At 44.9% G+C, this 18,830-nt stretch overlaps 1 protein-coding gene across 1 annotated transcript in view; it reads right to left on the bottom strand.

The window, feature by feature from the left end:
* PCNX2 (pecanex homolog 2 (Drosophila)) overlaps window positions 1-18,830 on the bottom strand; it is a 294,055-nt gene that overhangs the window by 114,915 nt on the left and 160,310 nt on the right. Inside the window, 1 exon segment of the mRNA XM_021074292.1 lies at window positions 14,525-14,702. Within this exon segment, the coding sequence (XP_020929951.1) occupies window positions 14,525-14,702 (178 nt within the window).

The following is an 18,830-nucleotide window of genomic DNA, read 5'->3' as shown; positions in this document are numbered from 1 at the left end:
GGAGGAGGGACAGGAGACATGAGAAGGACACAGTCCTGAGAGCAAGGGACTGGGTGAAAGCCTAAGACTGAGTTTAAGTAGAAAAAAGAGAACGTCCTCCCCATGCACCCCATCCCCCTGCCATCAAGCTAATAAGTTTCAAGTAAAAAGTAAGTAGATGTTAATGGGTGAGGGACAGGAAAGGCAAAGGAGCATGCGAAGAGCCATGCCAGAGTAGCATGGACATACAGCTGAGCAGTGAGCAGATGCTGCTCTGGAAACCAACCCCCAACCTAAACACAGGTATCCTTCAGGAGTTGTGAAGTCTATGGTGCCCTGAGGGTAACCACGGCAACCACAAATCCCCAACCTGGCCCATTCTCAAACTTTGTTAATTCAAACCCTGCATTAAGGAGTTTCCATGTGGCTTAGTGGGTTAAGAACTCAACTTTATGTCTGTGAGGATGTGGATTTGATTCCTGGCCTCACTCAGTGGGTTAAGGATCCAGCATTGCTGACAGCTGTGGCCTAGGTTGCAGATGCAGCTCAGATACAGTGTTTCTGTGGTTTTGGCATAGCCCAGCAGCTCTGATTCAACCCTTACCCTGTGAACTTCCATATGCTGTAGGTGTGGCCCTAAAAAGAAAAAAAAAAAAATCCTGCATTAAAAATTCAGCAGAAGAAAGGCATGCTCAGCTCTAGACATAAAAGCTATTTATTTTATTCTCTATGTCCTCCACAGATGTCTAGCTTCCAACACAAAATAAGACATATGAAAAGGCAAGAAAAGATAGATTCCAAAACGAATAAGCAACAATTAGAACCAGACTCAGATATGAAACATACGTTGGAACTACCTGACTGGGAAATTAAAATAACTGATTAATATGTTAAAGGCTCTAATGGAAAAGGTATGCAATGTGAAAGATTAGATGGAAATTTTCAGCAGGGAGATGGAAAGTATAAAAGACTCAAATGGAAATGACAGAAATGGAAAACACAGTAAAAGAGATACAGAATGTTTTCAGCAGGCTCATCCCACTAATACAGTCAAGGAGAGAATCAATGAACTTGAGTATAGGTCAGTAAAAATAACCTAAACTGAGTGAATTCAAAAAAGAAAACATTATGAGTATCCAAGAGATAAATAACAATATCAGGCTAACATTATTTGCATTTTGAACCTCAGAAAAAGGGCAGAACAAAGAAGTGTTTGAAGATATAATGGGCAAGAAATTTCCAAAATAATGACAGACATCAAGCCACAGATTCAAGAAGATTATATAACACCAAGGAGGATAAATAACCCAAACAAGAAACTGAATAAACAAATAACAACAATAATCCCTATACAACACTATACATATCATAATCACATTGCTAAGAATAAAAGAGAGAAATCTTGGAGGCAGCCCCCTAAAAAGACACATTACACAGAGAACAAAAGAAAAACTACAGAAGACTTTCTGTAAGCCAGAAGATGATGGAGTGACATTTTTTAAGTGCTTGGGAGGGGGGTCATGTGGGCAGGAACTGTCAACACAGAATTCTATACCCAGTAAAAATACCTTTCAAAAATGAAAGAGAAATACTCTCTCAGGCAAACAAAACTGAAAAAAAAAATCATTGCCAATAGACCTACACTATAAGAACTAACTTTTCAGGAAGTTCAAGCAGAAGAAATATGATATAGGTTGGAAATTTGGATCTACACAAAGAAATAGAGCATCCAAAATGACATAAGTGACAATAAATAATGCTTTCTTATTTTAAATTGTCCTAAAAGAACAATTTTGCTCTAAAGCAAAAATAGTAACCATACTTAAGTTCTCTTTGGCTCAGCAGGTTAAGGATCTGGCATTGTCAGTGCTGGGGCTTGGGTCCCTGCTGTGGCCCAGGTTCAATCCTTGGCCTGGGAATTTCCAAATGCCATGGGCGAGGCCAAAAAAAAGGAGACCATTTAAACCAAGAGACTATAAGCTGATACACAGTAAGCATTCAGTAAAAATTTAATTCATTACCTAAAAATATTAACACTGTATCATGTGTTTTTAGCATATGTAAAAATAAAGCATGTAACAATAAGACTGAGGATGCCACTGTTGAAATTCCTTACACTACATGAGCAATGGCATAATACTATTTGAAGGTAGATTCTGGTGAATTTAAGTCTCATATGCTTAATGGAATAGCAATGACTTTAAAAAAAAGAGGTATAAATAATAGTCAATAGAAGAAATAAAATGGAATAAAAAAGTAATTCAGAGTTTTTTCTGCTACTCTTTGCTTCACAGCCCTAATCAGAGGCTCCCTCCAGGGGTCCCCACAATATGTGGCTTACTACTTCAAATCACATGGAAAGGGGAACAGCATCCTGCTGGTAAGAATGGGATCTGGAATTAGACAGAGCTAGGATCTCATCCCAATACCACCTTTCACTAGTTGTGTGATCTTGGACAAGCTCTGCTCCTCTGAGCCTTAGTTTTCCCATCCGCAAAGTAAATACAGTAATGGTATCTATCTCAGAACTTTTTATTGTGAAGAGTGGATGAAATCCATGTTAAGTTTTTAGCACAGGACCAAACACATAATAAGTGCTCAATAAATACAGATTATTTTATTTATTGCCCTTATGACAGTGTTTCAAAATTAGTTTTTATATGTTTTCTCATATGTGTATATGCGCTGCCAGTGATAACTGTATTTGTTGCAGGCTTTTGGTTATCTTGGAGTGTAGCTGTATATGCATTGTCACATATTGGACATTGTGCACTGTCAACCACACTCTGTTAGTTACAGGTGTACAGTTTTGGGTATATGTGCATTGTCAGTGATACTGTATTTATTACAGATGTATAGTTATCTTCTAGCAAGTAAGTAATACAGACACATAGTGAATGTGAGTGCAGTAAGTATTTTTCAGGAAGTGAAACAATGAGTTTAAAAAAGACTCAGGTGTTTTCATAATCATCCAGTGCACAGGCTATAAGAGGCATGGTCGGGGGGTGCTCAATGGAATTTACCTTGTTATTTCTTGAATCTCATTTACATGCCAGATCTTTGCAATTGTCACTGATTTTCCTGATAAGAGTGGTATTCCCCCTCTTTTTCTCCACGGATATTTTAAACTTCACATAATAACCATCTTGGTGTCACTGACTGCTTTTCTGCCACTAAGGCAGAAGCACCATGGTTTGGCCCGCTCAAAGTACTTCCAAAAACTGGCAGCAAAAGGAAAGAAGGAATGAGAAGGAATGTGACTTCAAAGATCTTGTCCTAAATATGAATCCCTTGGAGTTCCTGTCGTGGCTCAGTGGTTAATGAATCTGACTAGGAACCATGAGGTTGCGGGTTCGATCCCTGGCCTTGCTCAGTGGGTTAAGGATCCGGTGTTGCCGTGAGCTGTGGTGTAGGTTGCAGGTGCAGCTCAGATCCTGTGTTGCTGTGGCTGTGGTGTAGGCTGGCAGCTATGGCTCTGATTCAACCCCTGCCTGGGAACCTCCATATGCCATGGGAGCAGCCCAAGAAATGGCAAAAAGACAAAAAAAAAAAAAAAAAAAAAAGAACCCATGGTAAAGGACACTATTTGGAATCTGCAGATTCCTCTCTGCAAATCCTGCAGAACAGAAGCCTCCTCCCAGTGAAGGAGCGCAGATGCCAGTTGTTAGCCTGCTAAAGAAGATGATGCCCTGGCTCATAACTGCATCGAGCGCTCTCTTCAGGAGGGATTTTAAGGAGGGCATGCCTCATTGCTGAGTAAGGAAGATTTTCAAAATGCTTTCAATGAAGAGAGTTTAGGTTTTTTTTTTTTTGGTCTTTTGTTTTTTTAGGGCTGCCTCCATGGCATATGGAGGTTCCCAGGCTAAAGGTTGAATCAGAGCTGTAGCTGCCAGCCTACAGCACAGCCACAGCAATGCCAGGTCCAAGTTGCAGATGTGAGGTGAACTTGATAACCACTATACTACGGAAACTTACTGAGCCGCAGATGTGACCTACACCAGAGCTCATGGTCATGCCAGATCCTTAACCCACTGAGAGAGGCCAGAGATTGAACCTGAGTCCTCATGGGTGCTAGCTGGGTTCGTTAACCACTGAGCCACGAGGGGAACTCCGAGAGTTTAGATTTTTCACCTCTCCTGAATTTCCTGAAGCCACGCTCGTAGCTTATGCATGCCTCAAACACACACCACTTCCCCTTCTCTGATGATTCACCCGCTGTAGCCCTTCAATTCTACAGCAAAAGCTAGAGACATTTTTAAAAATGACAGTCCATAAATACTTCTTTGACATATTAGCAGGGACACACTTGGCTATGCAGATCTTTGAACAACATGACTAAATCCAGAATTTAATAGTGTATACTCTGGCAGGAGAATAAAGGGAAAATGAAGGGGAAAAAAAAAAAAAGACATAACTCTTTCCTACTCGGCTTGAGGTCCCAAAGGTGGAGGGAAAACTGACCCTTCTTTGAAGGCTGAGATGCAGAGATGCTGCTATAACATTCATTTCAGCCTTCCTTCCCTTCCCAGGAGAGGAATTACAGAAACTCGCATGGTTTGAATTAAAAGAACCCCATCCTCTTGATATGTGGGTGTGACGTGGGCAGAAGACAAGAAAGTTGATAGGTTAGGTTATAAATCTTGACTAAAGGCACTTCCCAGCAGTTACAAGACACAGTTAAGGAGGAGTCACAGCCCTGACCACATGTGGCCAACGGGGGGACAGCAGCTTGTCGCAACTGGGGTAGATCTACAGCTAGAAGCAGATTGCGTTTTACCCTCTCAGTTTTGCAAAAGGGGCTGATTCCGGAGCACAGAGCAAAGGCTTACAGCTGAATAGCCAGCTCTGCTGGCCATGTATTTAGTCCCCCACTGTGGACAGGACAGCAGGCAGCCATGCAGCAGCTAAACAAGATTTATTACAAGCCAAGGAAATCAAAACACACACCATGAAAAGCCCAAGAAGGGAACTCAGTGACCTGTGTGCTCAGTCTAAAACCACCCCTCCCCTCATGTCCTCTCTTGCCCCTCACTGTGACTCACCATCTCTCTAGAGTAATAAGACGTCATGCAACGCCAAATCCAAGCTAAGATTCCACGTCTGACAAACCAGTTTTTCCATCTTTGTGCTTTCAACCGAAGTCAATTGTATATGTACTGAGTCATCACCATGACCGTGCGTTTCGTTTGATGTTTCAGGAGGTAGGAAATAAATAAGCACCCCATGGTCCCAGGATTTGAGGAGTTTCCAATCTTCTTGGGAACCCAGACACATCAGGCTGTGCTTTTTGTTTCTGGACACAGCACAGAGCCTGTGAAATCCTTCTGACCATCCTGGGTGGCAGCTACAAGTGAACATGAGTCTCTGAGCCCTGGAAGTTGTGCTAGATTCTTGCAGTGGTTTTGTGCAAACCACTTCTACAAACCAGCTTTTTTTTAAGGGCTGCACCTGCAGCATATGGAAGTTTCTGGATTGGGGTCGAATCAGAGCTGCAGCTGCCGGCCTACACCACAGCCAGGGCAACACCGGATCCTCAAGCCACTGGGCCAGGCCAGGGATCAAACCCAAATTCTCAGAGATAACACTGGGTCCTTAACCCACTGAGCCACAACAGGAACTCTGCAAACCAGGTTTTACTCCCAGGTTGGGGCAGACTGGGAATGGGACCAAGTTCAAGTCTAGCTCTGGTAGTAAGTGACTCTGGGTAAGTTACTGACCCAGAGTCTGTGCAAAAGAGCACCACAGAGGTTTACTGCTTTCCTGCTGTGTGCCTGATCCAGTTCTGGAAACTGGAACATGTCAGTAAACACACAAATATCTTGGTCCTCAGAGAACCTGCAATCTAGTGGGAGAGACAATAAAATGCTAAGGAAGTCAAGGATAGAATTATGTTAGAAGGCGGTGAATGGCACAGCAAATAGGTGACCCAGCGCAGTGGGGGAAGATGGGGAAGCTGGATGGAGGGTAGAGCAGAGGCAAGTTGCAATACAAGTCGGTGGTCAGGGAGGTCTGACTGAGGTGAACCCAGAGCCTTGAAACTGCTGCTGGAGTGAGCCAGTCAATGTCTGGGGAGGAGCATGAAGCAAGAGCTGGAGCCAGAGGGTGAAATGACAGCAGGCTTCCTGCAATGGACAACTCCAGTGACAGCGGGATTAAGCAAGGGCGAGACCAGGAAGGGGGCAGAGTGGTGATGGAGAGCCAGCTGGCGCTGGCCTGGGGCCAGGGGAAGGGGTTTGGCTTTTACCCTCTATGAAATGAGGAGCATTTCAGGGTTCCGAGCAGGGACAAGATCTGGTTTGTGTTTTCAGGGGAAAACCTGAGGGATTTCTACTTTCAGTGCCAACACGAAAAGAGACAGGAAGTTGTCACTTTTACAAGACGAAAAACCAGACAAACTCAAAACCAATGACTCTTTTTAGACCCATCAGATGTCTGATGCTTCAGGGAAAGCCACCTTGCTGGAATCTGGGGATACAGGGGAGTCCAAAGTGTCAGTGGGACCTGCTTACCTGAGGCAGAGCTGCTAGAACCACGACACTGAAATGATGTTGCTGACAGTTGCTGGAGGCATAAGACTGAGAAATTCCTGGGCTCCACAGTTTTGGGGGCCTCTACCCTTTCATAGGTGTTGCATCTAGAAATACCAGCAGGTTATCATGGTGAAAAGCCCAAAAGGATCCCCTTGTGGGTCTGGCAGGGGGCGGGGGGATTAACCCTTGTGAAGCACAATGCCCCACTACCAAGGACAAAGGGGTTTACCTGGGCCTTATCCCAGCTAATCCCGCCCAAGGGAGGAAAAAGCCGTCAACAGGTCAAAGGACTAGACTGGGGCAGGGGTGAAGCATTCTGGAAGTGCTTATGAAGGACACAGCCCTTAAGAAAAGACTGAAAAAAAAAATTTTTATGAAAGTAAAAAGCAAAACAAAACAAAAGCTCTAGGAGTTCCCTTAGTGGCTCAATGGTTAACAAACCCAACTAGCATCCATGAGGATGCAGGTTTGATCCCTGGCCATGCTCAGTAGATTAAGGATCCAGCATTGCCATGAGCTGTGGTACAGGTCACAGATGAAGCTTGGATCTGGCGTTGCTGTGGCTGTGGCGTAGGCCAGTGGCTACAGCTGCTACTTGATCCCTAGCCTGGGAACTCCAGTATGTCTCAGGTGCAACTCTAAAAAGACAAAAAAAAACCAAAAAACAAAAAACAAAACTCTATAAGGCCCTCAGTTTTCTTTTGAATACAGATTGGTGTCCATATAATAGCTGAAAGAATGGCATATAATTATTACTGTAACTATCCAGAAATACCATGAGCACCACTTGACAAAGCAGAAAACTTCATCTCTTAAAGAAAGACTGGAATGTATCACTCCTTAAAATCTGGGATGCAATGCTGATCAGACACCCATTGTTTGGGTGGGGCACGAAAGGAAGTAGATGACGAACAGGTTAACCAAGTGGGCTCAGACAGTGTAGCAACGGAGCAATTCGAGGATATGCTGAGGGAGTTCCCGTGGTGGCTCAGCAGGTTAGGAACCCAAAGAGTATCCATGAGGATGCCAGTTCTATCCCTGGACTCGCTCAGTGGGTTAAGGATCCAGTGTGGCTGAGAACTGTGGTATAGGTCACAGACGTGGCTCAGATCTGGGGTTGCTGTGGCTGTGGTGTAGTCTCCACACTTAACAATTATCTAGCAGTTCCGGGAGCGGGCCAAACCCTCGCTCGTGTGTATGGCTTTGCATGTGCCCTTTCCCCTGTGCAGCTCTGTTTCCCCTGCCTTTCCTGACTCCCTCCCTCCTTCTTCAAAGGTCAAAGCAAGCACTATTGCTTCTCATTCTCCCCGTGGGACTGGGTCCCATGTCTATGCACACTCTTGAAGTTCACTGCCCCAGCCGCCTCTCTTATCCCACTTGACCATACTTATCTCTTTGCCTATGTGCCCTCTTTTCAGACTCCCCAGACAGAGAGGTCACTAAGGATGGCCTCAGAGCAGAATCCTGCTCTACCATGTCATGGCTGTGAGACCTTGAAGCAGGGACCTTAATTTCCATGCCTCTGTCTCCTCATCTATACGGTGAAATATACCCAGTCACAAAGCTCTGATGAGGATTAAGCAGGTCAGTCATACAACGTGCTGAAAAGAGAGCCTGGCTTACGAAAAGCACCAAAGTGCCAAATAAGGACTTGCTACCATTCATATTGTTAACAGTCTGTGTGTCTAGTACAATTCCTGGCATGGAAGGGAAACACCGCAAATGAATAGGTTTTTAATGTTTTTTGGAAAAAAGTATTTTGCACCAATACGTCTCTAAAAGCATTCACCCCCCTAAAAGTGCTTCCATTTTCATACAAGACTTCCACCTGCATTCAGAAAATAAAGGAAAATGGAGTTCCCGTTGTGGCTTAGCGGTTAGTGAACCCGACTAGCATCCAAGAGGACACAGGTTCAGGAGTTCCCATCATAGCTCAGTGGTTAACGAATTCAACTAGGAACCATGAGGTTGCGGGTTCGATCCCTGGCCTTGCTCAGTGGGTTAAGGATCCAGCGTTGCTGTGAGCTGTGGTGTAGGCCGGTGGCTACAGCTCCGATTAGACCCCTAGTCTGGGAACATCCATGTGCTGAGGGTGCGCCCCCCCCCAAAAAAAAAGAAGAAAAGAAAGGAAAATGCCATTTGGATACTGATTTCAAATAACTTGAATGCTAACTGCAGTCATCCACTCATCATAGCTCTGGTGCCATAGTTTTATGTAAAAACAACCTCGCCCGTTAATTTTCATTTCATAAACAGTAAAAGCCCCACACTGAACTAATGGCCTGTAGAATTTCACATGTAACACAGTCTGGACATACTGGCAAAATTATCCTCTGGCAGGGTTTTCTTTTTTTCAAGTCCTGCTTCTCCAAGTAAAATTACTCAAAGTTCCAAAACCAGATGGTTTCCAAGAACTTTTTCCGGGCAAGTGGGAGAGCATGAAACCTTTGTTCTTGTCACAACCAAATACTCCTCACAACCTCAGCATGAGTTAACTGTCCCCTCAAGACCTAGGCAAACCAGAAATGTTATAAATTTATTCTGTCTCTTGGTTCTTAAAAAAGAAGAAGAAAGGATGAGGCAGAAGAGACAGAGGAGAGAGACTGAGAGGCCGAGGGATCGAGGACAGATGCGGGTGCATTTGCAGTGCCCCAAGTCTCAGGATGGGCTATGAGGAGGCCCTTCTTTCCCTCTGCCCCTCCCCCCCCGGCCCCCATCCACTATGAATGTCCCGCCCTCTGTGTCACTGCGTGGGCTGCATACACGACATCTTTCCTGCTGAGCTCTGGCCCTGGAACGTATGATAACTCACCCTTTCCCATTTTCCACAGGATCTGGCCAACAGTCATCTTCCAAACCTCGGGGGTGGGGGATTCGTGGAGGGAGAGACTAACACACAGGCTTCTGGAATCTCAACATCTCAACATCTCATCTCTGTATAATTGCATCTCCTTTTTCTTTCTACCTATAAAGCCTGGAGGATTGGAGGCAACTGACCTACAATCATAATGAGTCCTAGACTCACATAGCTCCTTTCTCTCCAGGAAACCGGAGCCCCTTCCAAAGTCTCTTTGTAAATCTTGTGGCCCCTCTGTGAGATGGGCTGCCAGGCTCACAACGACCAACCCTGCTCTTCAGCAGAGCGGGAGTAGGGTTGGGGGAAAAGCTCAGTGGTTTTGCAATGGTAAATGAGAGGTTGTGTCATAAGCAGGACTCTGCAGAGTCTACTGAACAAAGAAAATCACCTATTGTGCAATGAGTATGCAGAAAGGGCAGTATTTCCAGCAAAACCAATGCTGAAGGTTTCTAGAAGGTCTTTAGGAAAGATATTAATAGAGACAATTTTCTTTGGCCACACTCACAGCATATGGAGGTTCCCAGGCTAGGGGGTCTAATCAGAGCTGTAGCTGCCGACCTACACCACAGCCACAGCAATGCAGGATCCGAGCCGAATCTGCAATCTATACCACAGCTCATGGCAATGCTGGATCCTTAACCCTCTGAGCGAGGCCAGGGATTGAACCTACAACCTCATGGTTCCTAGTTGGATTCATTTCCACTGTGCCACAATGTGAACTCCAAATGGAGACGATTTTTTAAAAAGATGTCTTCAAATGAGGAGGATGAGCAGGAAGTGTCAGTTGGGACTGGAAGGCAGGATGTTGACAAGCAACATTGTGCGTGGGCTTCCACATTGCCACCAGTTTTCTGTCACTAGTTTCTACTGGCTTTTTCTCCAGAAGGATCTCAAGGGCTGTCTCTTTCTTAAACCATATATATATATATTTTTTTTTTTTTTGGTCAGGGATTCAGATCTTGTTTGTCATTCCAGAAAATACACTGCTACCAGCTCTGTCAAGATAAAGAGTGAGCAGGCAACAGACGGAGTTAGGGAATGTGTCAGGACTGACTCACTACACAGAACACTTATTTTTCTAGCTTTTGTCTCACTTGACTTTTTTTTTTTTTTTTTTTTTGCTTTTAGACTCAGTTATTATCCTCAGCCTAAGAGCAGACTATTCAAATTACACGTGCTAATGCTCCTTCAATTAGGGAAAACAGGAACACTGCCACTGTAGTGCTGTCTGAAATTCTCATCAGTGTTTTCATGGGTGCTTCAAAAAGATGACGGCAGGTGCATCTGAAATGCCTGTAGCACCAAGTTTTTATGGATTAAAAACATTAAACCTGTCCCATCTGGGCCCACCCTGCTCCTCACACAGCGCCCTGGTGGACAGGACGAAGGAGCTACAGCTCTCCATAAGGTCCTCCTTTCTCTCCAGCAAGCCTCCTGGGCCAACGCCTGCACCTGCCACACATCTCAGCAGTGGCCGACTCCCGGCTGACCAGCAGGCAGCTTGGTCAGTAAAGGCAAATCCCAGTTCCAATTGCTGGTGTGGAATCACTTAGAAGACTCACAGGGCAAAGCCCCCATTCCTCTCTGCTAAGCTTTTGCTCATCTGGGCCGCTCGCAGAGGCAGGATGCTACTGAAATGGACAGGTCAATGAGAAAAACCAGCCACACTCCTCCGCATGCTAAACAGCACGTAACTTCTCTTTCTCTACTGACAATGGCTTCAAAAGTCCTGCCTCGTATGTAGAAAACACATTCTACGTAACAACTTCTTTTCTACTTACATGAATCAACCCTCTCAACACCCAGGTGAGACTGACATCATTATTTTCAACTATCTAAGAAACTAAAGGTTCAGAAAGGAATATGAGTATTATTACCATGCCAAAGTATAAATAAGGCCAGAGTTAGGCATTCAACCCATTCCAGCCCATCGTGCATCTGATAATAAGCTCTTACTCCTGTGAGGAGTAAAATTATTTATAACTTCAGAAATGCTTTCAAGATCATAGGTTACGATTTTACATTTACCAAGCGAGATACTGGAAATTCAGACTTAATGAAGGAAAAGAGAAGAGGGAAGCCTGTGGTTTGACTCCTCAGAAAAATCAAGACCAAACAGAACTCTGACAAACACAAAATAAATGTTGCAGTTTCCATGTTTAAAATCAACGTAAAGAGGAAGTATGAAAGGCATATTTAGTCACAAAACCGAATGAAAAGTTTACAAGCCTAGACAATGTCAAATTGCCATAACTAGCTGAAACTAAGGGCAGGGGAGGGTGCTCATTTCTTCATCTTTTGACTGGGAGTCCACAGGTGCGACCTAAGGTGAATGAATCAAAAATTAGGTTTATGCATCGCATTTAAATCATAAAGGCAACTGGAGTTCCCGTCGTGGCGCAGTGGTTAACGAATCCGACTAGGAACCATGAGGTTGCGGGTTCGGTCCCTGCCCTTGCTCAGTGGGTTAACAATCCGGCGTTGCCGTGAGCTGTGGTGTAGGTTGCAGACGCGGCTCGGATCCCGTGTTGCTGTGGCTCTGGTGTAGGCCGATGGCTACAGCTCCGACTGGACCCCTAGCCTGGGAATCTCCATATGCCGCAGGAGCGGCCCAAGAAATAGCAAAAAGACAAAAAAATAAAATAAAAAATAAAAAAAAATAAAGGCAACTGGGTGTTCAAATAAATAAAAATAATACTAGAACAAAAATCGGCAAAGAGGAGGAGGAGACACTGAGAGCAGTCTAAGGAAAATTCCATATCTTTCAGAGCAGACTGTCTGTAGATACTGTTTCTCAATCTGTGGCTGATTTGCTCTGAAAGATAAGAAATGGAATTATAAGTAATCACAATCAGAACCTTAAAAAAAGTGCTAGCTTTCTGAGAATGAGGCCAGAGCTGGAAACGTAAGGACAGAGACATTCACATTTTCTTCTGTTTAATTAATTACTTTTAAATCTGTTGATGGATTATCTTAGGAAGAAGGGAAAGGGGGAGACAAGGAGGTAGAAGAAAGACCACACCTTTCCTGCCTAGACATGGAAACCACCTAAATGTCCACTGACAGATGAATGGATTAAGAAGATGTGGTATATATACACAATGGAATACTACTCAGCTATAAAAAAGAACAAAATCATGCCATTTGCAACAACATGGATGCAACTTGAGCTTCTCATACTAAGTGAAGTAAGTCAGAAAGAGAAAGACAAATACCATATGATATCACTTATATCTGGAATCTAATATATGGCACAGATGAACCTATTTATGGAACAGCAATAGACTCACAAACATGGAGAACAGATTTGTGGTTGCTAAGGGGGAGGGGAAGGGAGTGAGATGGACAGGGAGTTTGGGGTTGGTAGATGCAAAGTATTACATTTAGAATGAATAAACAATGAGGTCTTACTGTATAGCACAGGGAACTCTATCCAATCTCCTGAAACAGACCGTGATAGAAAAGAATATTAAAAACGAACGGGGAGTTCCCATTGTGGTACAGTGGAAACGAATCCGACAAGGAACCATGAGGTTGCAGGTTTGATCCTTGGCCTTGCTCAGTGGGTTAACCATCAGGCGTTGCTGTGAGCTTCGGTGTACGTTGAAGACATGGCTGGGATCTGGTGTTGCTGTGGCTGTGGTGTAGGCTGGCAGCTATAGCTCCAGTTCAAACCCTAGCCTGGAAACCTCCATATGCTGCTGGTGTGGCCCTAAAAAAAAAAGAACATATACATATGTGTGACTGGGTCACTATGCTATACAGTGGAAATTGACAGAACATTGTAAATCAACTGTAATAAAAAATACTGAAAAAGAAAAAAGAGAAAAGCTGTGAGGAAAGGGCCAACTCGATCCAGAGTTTGGGAATAAGATGTGGACACTGGGGCCTGCTGCCAAATATGACATTTGTAATATTTGAATTTTCATCACTTAATTAAGAGAATTGACTCAAAAAGGGGGGGGGAATGAAGTCGGTTGGGGGGAAGCCTTAGAATTTAAAATTTTTTAATCAAATGGGGGAAGGTATTAGTTAAGTCAATCTAAGGGCAGAAAACCCATGGCTGCTGAATTGAACAGAGAATGTGAGGAAGGAGTTTTCCAAATTCCTTTTCATTTCTGTTTGCACACCCTGGCTTTGCTACACATGCTCAGACTGGTATCCTGAGAACCTTACCTACCATCAGGCCCATGTCCACTTGCCTGAACTGAGATTAGGGTCTCTCACTGCCTATGGATGAATTTACAACAGATAAAGTCTTTTTTTTTGTTTTTTTTAACAGCCACACCCACGGTATATGGAAGTTCCCGGGCTACGGGTCGAATCAGAGCTGCAGCTGCTGGCCTACACCACAGCCACAGCAATGTCAGACCCTTAACCCACTGAATGAAGCCAGGGATCAAAGGCGAATCCTCATGGACACTATGTTGAGATCTTAACCTGCTGACCCATAGTGGGAACTCCATAACAGGTGAAATCTTGACCTAAGGCAAGCTCAGAGAAAGAAAACACTTCAAGGGAGCCGGCTTTTAGGTACCAGGTCTCAAACTTTACATCAAGAAGAAAAATGCTCAGTTAAAAAATAAAAAAGGGGGAAGTTCCTCTGGTGGCACAGTGGAAACAAATTCAATTAGTATCCATGAGGAAGTGGATTCTATCCCTGGCCTCCCTCAGTGGGTCAGGGATCTGGTGTTGCCATGAGCTGTGGTGCAGGTCTCAGGCATGGCTCGGATTCCACGTTGCTGTGGCTGTGGTGCAGCTCTGATTCAACTTCTAGCCTGGGAATTCCATATGCTGCAGGGGTTGCCCTAAAAAGAAGGAAAAAAAAAAAGAAAAGAAAAAGAAAATTAGTTTGGTTGCTAATTTTTAATTCAGAGAATTTTGAGCTCTTGGAAGTTCTATAGCAAGACCGTTAACAGAGATGAAAGTCATACACTTTCAAGCAACAAGAATGGCTCATTCATTTTAATTAGTGATTTTTGGCAAATAACGTGGCAAATTTCTATTCCGGGGGGGATGTTCCTCAAATGGCAGCAGGGGTGTGACACACAGATGTAGTTCAATTTAAGTTCCTGCTATAACTTTTTTTAAGAAAACGGTTAACACTCCTAATGTGCCTTTTGTATCTGAAAGAGAAGAAAAGAGCGAGTTAACTTGCCTTGCTAAATAAAATGGACACCATGAAGAAATCCAGTAAGAAACTCTCTGAAATATCTTTGTAGTCGAAGTGGAAGAAGATCACGGTGAAGCCCAGGTGGGTGAACTGGTGGACGGGGTTACAGAACGAGGTCCGCAGCAGCTTCATCCCAGCGATGACCATCAGGAAGATGTCCCAGCTGTCGACAAGGAAAGAAAAGATGTTGTTAGTTTTGCCAAGGGAGGAGCGCTCTAGGCCAAGTTGGTAAAGCGAAAGAGATTTATGACGGCATCAGAGGGGCATGGGCTGAGCTCAAGATGGCACCAGCCCTGACTGTGCGGAGGTGCTAAGCTTATAGAGGATCTGTGGTGGGAATCTGCAGCTGGATGGAGCTCATGGAGGAAACACGTGGCTGGAACGACGAAGGAGGAGGGGAAGGTCAAGGAGGGGCAGGGGATGGAGTCCCGTGACAGAGGGCAGTTAATCCTTGTAGGTGGCTAATCTATGCTCCACATTTCAGGAAAAGGTGTATTATGCTGGGCTCTACCCATGTCCGCAGCAGGTCTCCAGGTGAACAGCATTTTGGGGGTGGGAGTGGGGTCCGTCTCCATCCTCCTGGGAACCTATCAGTTATCAGTGATGGCCGCACACTGCTGGGTGAGTTACAGAGGCCCACGTCTCTTTAGCATTTCACAAAAAGCCAAGACAGTGGATTCTGTCATTATCCTCATCTTATGGACGAGCAACTACAGAGCTTGAGTCACTCGCCTAAGGTGTTACAGGGTGAAGGTCAGATTGAAACAGTCCAGGAGACTCGCTTGCCCGCGTAGACACTGCCACTAAAGGTCCCTTTACTACACTCTTTCACAATCTAGGACACAGAGCTTCCTGGGAGCTGACCCGAGGGACCGCTGCACTGCCAGGTCCCACAGGAGGCTTGGTGGCAAGTGAGGACACAGAGCAGGGTGTGGTGTGCCTTTCGCATCTGCTCTGTGGACGCCTTTCTATCATGAGAGAATCTCGCTGAAGCAATGACTAACCACAGCTAATATTAAATTCTGAAAAGAGGGACAATCCCCTATCTCAATAAGGTCGTTTGTACCTCTGCATATGAACTTATGTTTTCCACCATATTCCTTGTCTGAGTAAACCTAAGTGTTCTGATCTCCCTTGTTTTTCCCCTGAAAACTATATTGTCGACATGACACAGGCCCCCATGACATAGGCCATTTCAGTGAAGGGACACAACGGAGGCAGTTCCACAAAGAAAGAGCAGGACTTTGCTGAGCAGGCTGAACTCCTGAATGCTGCTGTGTAGCAAGGCAGGTCACTAACCTGTGTCATGAGCCTGTGCCATGTGTACGAATCCAGCAGACGACATGGTCAACAATCTATCCACTTGAGCTGGGAAGGCATCTGATAACTGCCCAGAATAGTCAGAAAGAGCAAAAGCCACTACCTCCTTAAGGGGGGCGGGGGTCTGTCTTTCTGAAAGAAGGACTTAACACATTTTAAGCAGCTTCCCCTCCAAGTAGAACATCCTATTTGGCAACTCAAGAGAAAGATAGAAACGTCAACACTTTCCCAAGAAGGGCTGCAACTTGAAAGAGAGGTGTTCTAAGTATTGAGAAGGGGAGTGAGGGGAGGGGCTTGGCTCAATTTCCCTAATCCTAGAAGGATCCTGAGCTCCAGACCCTGATCAGCATTAACAACACCCTGTCTCAGGATCAGGGCATTTAAAAAGGGTTTCCGAAGTCTTGGCATCTATCAAGCACAGAACTGTTGTTTCTGTCATCAAAAAGATCTCATGTTAGCAATGCCGTTTGCCTCGATCTGATATTTTTATGTGCTTTCGGACCTAGGGCTGCCATTGGTTCCACGCTGTCATAGGATGCGTCTAGTGAGATTTGCCCAAAGTCCTGTGTGAGGGGCTGAGATTTGGCTTCTGAGAAAAACCAGCCTTGATCACATGCAGATTTGTGGAGAGTGGGAAGATGGTGAGTAATCCCTGTTCCCACAGTGAGTCTGCATGCTGCTCCATAACCCACCTCCCCCTTGCTTTTGACAACAGCCAAGGTACGAGAATCCCTAATAACAACCAAAGCCCCTGGGGGGACCCCAATGATAAGGTGTCCTCGAGACTAGGAATATTCTGGTTTTCAAAGCAGATCCGTGATTTTCTGGGTTATTCAGGCCAAATTTAGTTGAGAGTCAACTCTAAACATTGTTTTCCATGACTATGATTGATATTGACAGCATTCGCTGTATGTTTATGAATGAAGACTGGGGTAAACACTATAGGGATCTTAAGGAATGATGTTCATGGCTCTTCTAACATTGCAACAGTAATGGTTACAGTCCATGGTTCATAGATTTTTGTAGGCTTAGTGAAAGGGTTTTGGGGTTTTTTTGTTTGTTTGATTTTCTTCGTTTTTAGGGCCAAACATGCAGCATATGGAAGTCTCTGGACCAGGGGTTGAATTAGAGCTGCAGCTGCTGGCCCACATCAGCCACAGCAACCCAGATCTGAGCTGCATCTGTGACCTACACCACAGTGTGTGGCAATGCAGGATCTCTTAACCCACCCAGGGAGGCCACGGATGGAACCTGCATCCTCATGGATACTAGTCAGGTTCTTAATCTGCTGAGCCACCGCAAGAACTCCTAGCTAAAGCTTTTATAAAGGCAATCAGTGAACAGTGGCCTGACACAGATGCAGAGCATCCCTTGAAATCAGGCTGGGAAAGAGAAATACCTAACAAGATACCACAATTCACCCACTCATCAGGTACCAGACCCTTCCTCATCTATCCTCATCTGTCTTTCCACCATTTACTGGATAGTTGGGACAGAAAGGTCAATATTGAGAGAGTTCACCATCTGTACAGTGGTTCCTGATGAGGGCAGGATGTGGCCTGGGCTCACACAGTCTGAAAGAGGTCTAGGTGATACCAATAAGTGGTCTCCTACTGTCCCATCAGAGAAGAGCTGATCTAGTGGGGTGTCGGAAATCTTCAGAGGTTTTTTTTTTTAAAGCATTCAGATAGATGCCTCAGGAATATAAAGGAATTAGCATCTTTGGGCTCTGAGCAAAAGAATTCTCTTGGGATCATCTGGGAGTTAAGAGTATTCGGTGGTACACAGGTAAGGTGCTCCTTTCTGAATTTAAGTGTCCAGAAAAACAAATCACAGGGCAGAGCGATGAATGTCACTTGACACTGGATTGTCTCCAAGCTGTTTACATGACTGTGTGGGATTTCTAACCCTTGTGTCCATCCTCTGCCAATAGCCAGAGCTGTCTGGCCTCAATGCAGGCTTAGCTCAAGGTCCTAGACCTGATGTGGAGAAGGGAGACCTTTAAATCCATTACCCCATTACCCCAGGACAGCTTGTGGCTGCTTTGGTTCTAATGGTGAGTCTTTGTTCTGGTAACTGAGGATCTTGTTCCAGAAGGTCGTCATGGGGTGACCCACGCTGGTACCACCCTGGAAACACCTGCCACTAGCAAAGCACTCAGTGCTCCAGATGTAGGGTCAGCTCCCATCACCCGCCTTCTTTAACTGATGAGATGAAGTCTCACCCCCACATCTGAAGTCTGGGATTTTTACCCAAAGGTGTGGACTTCTTGCACTGGCCTGACGGAAACAGGTCCAGTCTGGAAAGAAGGCAGGGTCTGACAAAGACAGGAAGATTATAGGGGCCTTTCATTTAGCATCAGCTTTGTGTGACCCCTGAATCTACTCAAACAGAGGCATCATGTGCCTCTTCTGTTAGTTTGCCTAATCTTTGGCAAATATGAATTAATGTGTCCTCCCTGCTCCCTGAAAGGATGAGCAGGCATGCGTGGAGAGTGCATCACGGTTGACTTGGGCATGTAACGTTTAAGCAACATGACTCATAAGCCAATCTGGGAAGGATTTGTCTTTCACATCCTCCTCCTCTAAGAACCTATTTGACCAGAAATGTCAACCTTTCACCGGAACAACAAATTATTGAGTAGCTTTTTGATTGTAAATTCAGGGTTCATTGAAAAACATGAAAGCGATAACTCAGCTGGACACTGGCAATGCTTTGCAAAAGCCCGGGCATCATGGTGACATGAAGTCTGTCTGTGGCCTGTTTTTAAAATGATGAGGCTTCTCCTGGTAAATGCAGAGAATAGCGACAGTGATTAATCGCCCCCCTCCCTCCCGCCCAAATGATAGAGTGTTTGCTAAGTGAAATGACACGAGGCCGTTCCGAAAGCTCTAAGCATGATGCTAGGAACTGCAGGAGCCCCAGAGCCACACTGTGCTTCCGCCATCTCATTAAGGCTCCTGACGGAATG

The sequence above is a fragment of the Sus scrofa genome, chromosome 14 (genome assembly GCF_000003025.6).
Source record: "Sus scrofa isolate TJ Tabasco breed Duroc chromosome 14, Sscrofa11.1, whole genome shotgun sequence".
Lineage (NCBI taxonomy): Eukaryota > Metazoa > Chordata > Mammalia > Artiodactyla > Suidae > Sus > Sus scrofa.
Note: the sequence above shows the minus strand (reverse complement) of the source record. Positions and strands in the feature narration are given on the sequence as shown.